Source organism: Nanorana parkeri, unplaced genomic scaffold, assembly GCF_000935625.1.
Source record: "Nanorana parkeri isolate BGI_ZX_2015 unplaced genomic scaffold, ASM93562v1 scaffold3088, whole genome shotgun sequence".
NCBI classification, from domain to species: domain Eukaryota; kingdom Metazoa; phylum Chordata; class Amphibia; order Anura; family Dicroglossidae; genus Nanorana; species Nanorana parkeri.
Window position 1 is genome coordinate 29,488 of NW_017309356.1, and position 2,297 is coordinate 31,784.

A 2,297-nucleotide genomic window follows, 5' to 3' on the forward strand; every position below is an offset into this window, starting at 1 on the left:
TTTTTTTCTCGTCTCTCAAGATAAAAAAAAAAAAAAAAAAAAAAAAAAAAACATTTTTTCCCCCCTAATGTCACTTTGCTGCAACGAACGAACGAACTGAAAACAAAACGAAAGTTCGACCGGACTACAGCTAACAAATTTTTCCGAATCCCGAAACGAATTCAATTTCGGACCCGAATCCCAAAAAAACGAAATAATGCAAAATCCGAATTAAAACGAAACAATTTTTTTTTGCCGGTGCACATGTCTACTGAAATCTCAAGATATTGTTGGCAACATAAAATGGTTTTTGCTTACCTATGTAGACGCCAGTATTGCTTCCACTGATACTCTCCATGGAGTAACCAGCATCTTCCAGAGCTCTGTATGTACACTGCAGCAGTAATTTGTGTTGTGGATCCATGCGATCAGACTCCGAATTATGGATTCCAAACAGTTTGTTGTCAAACATATGAATTCTATGATACAGAAACAAGTGTCACGTTAATTGTACTCTACAATTTTAGAGATAGAAATAGTAGACGGCATCTGCCTCCAATTCTTTAAACAAAGGATCCAGCAGTCAAGAAATATGACTCAGACTGGCACTTAGAAGAGAAAATATGAAAGACCTAGAAAAGATCCTCAAAAGTACTGATGTCTTTATAAGTACAACAATTAGAATTGTCTGAGCTATGGTATTTTCTGTCACTCTCCATGGATGTGAAAGCTGGGCAAGAAGAAAAATATAAAAGACTTTGATGTTGACAATCAGGGGCGTAACTAGAAATCACAGGGCCCCATAGCAAAATTTTGTATGGGGCCCCGTGATTGCTAGTTATGCCACTTGCAGAGCCCCAGCGGAGAGTGACCCTGCAGAGCCCACCATAGACTCTCTATAGTGGGCTCTGCAGGGTCTGAGATCTCTTACCTGTCAGCACCTCTGTGGTCGCCGGGCCCCGACTAGTGTTCCGTCCCCGACTCCTGTTCCGTCCCCCGCCTCCTCTGCTATCGACGGGTCCCACCTTCTCTTACATCACTGGCCCCACCTGCTCTTAGGTCGCTGGCCAGTGATGTAAGAGGAGGCGGGCCTCGCCTCCTCCCTTCCAAACACCGCTCTCATCTGCCGCAGCGGCTGGCTGACGGCCCGGAACGCATCAAAAACGCGGCACAACCCACTGCACTACGTGTGCAGAAACCTGACCGGATTTGCTCAGCATTTGGTGTGAACAAGGCCTAAAATAGGGCTTGCCGCAGTTTTTTCACCTGCTCTGGATCTGCACGCTGCGATGTGAACTGGAGCTCAAAATACCATTGGAATACATTGGACGCAGTTTTGATCCGGTCTGCAACTGCTCTGCTCTGGATCTGCTCTGCGCTTGGTGTGAACAAGACCTTAGTCATCAGAGGAGTTACTGAGTTAAAAGAATTGTGAGTCCCCACCAGTAGAACAATACACTGACTCAATGAGCAGGTTGCAGCAGTGATAAGGGACAGACAGCAGGGAGATTTACACATTTACAAAAAAATAAAAAAATATGTTTTTTCTTTTTTTAAATAAACAATTTTTGGTTTAAGTTTTTATTTATTTTATTATTTTTCACTTAACATATTTTTTCACTTACATTTATTAATAGCGTTAGTATCAATGTTCCCCAGGAGCTGCCTGACACCCTTCTCTGAATCAGAGTCCTCTGATTCGGATCTTCTATGAAGGTTCAGACGGGCTCCTGAGCTTCGGTTCACTTGCTTGTAAGCTGACTCAGCAAGTGAATCGAAGATTCGGTTCATGAATCGGTTCTTTTGAATGAACTGATTCAAATGAACCGATTCATTTAAAAGATCCGAACTTCCCATCTCTAAGCGACAGGGCTGAGAGCTTATCTGTTTCCTCGGTCCGTCCATTCGGCCAGTGGTCTTCTGGAGCTCCGCCCACCGCCACTGGGAAGCCATCTCACCTCTCCCATCCACCGCGCGAGGATCCCAATCTGGCTGGGAGGGCGGAGTTGAATCTGGCTGGGAGGGTGGATCGTCAGGGGCAGATGGACGGAGACGTAGTCAGCAACGGCTGGTCCTGCACGCTCCCGCCCGTGAGACGCTCCCTGCACAGTCCTGGTGAGAGGCAGCCTTCACAGGCTACAGCAATGGTGAGAGCTCCGTGGAGACCCTAGAGAGCCCTTGTTACGTACCTTCTGGGAGACCGGATGTGAGAGGAGGCTTCCCTTGCACCTTGTTTCCTGGGAGACTCTGAGGATGGGAACAGAGCCCAGCGGGACAACAAGTGGCAGGAGTGCCAGTGGTGTTGAGCACCGTGCAAG

At 46.6% G+C, this 2,297-nt stretch overlaps 1 protein-coding gene across 1 annotated transcript in view; it reads right to left on the minus strand.

Annotated features, from left to right (window-relative positions):
- Positions 1-2,297, minus strand: part of LOC108802755 (phthiocerol synthesis polyketide synthase type I PpsC-like) — a 26,473-nt gene that overhangs the window by 16,113 nt on the left and 8,063 nt on the right. The window contains 1 exon segment of the mRNA XM_018574609.1: positions 298-458. Coding sequence (XP_018430111.1) covers positions 298-458 — 161 coding nt within the window.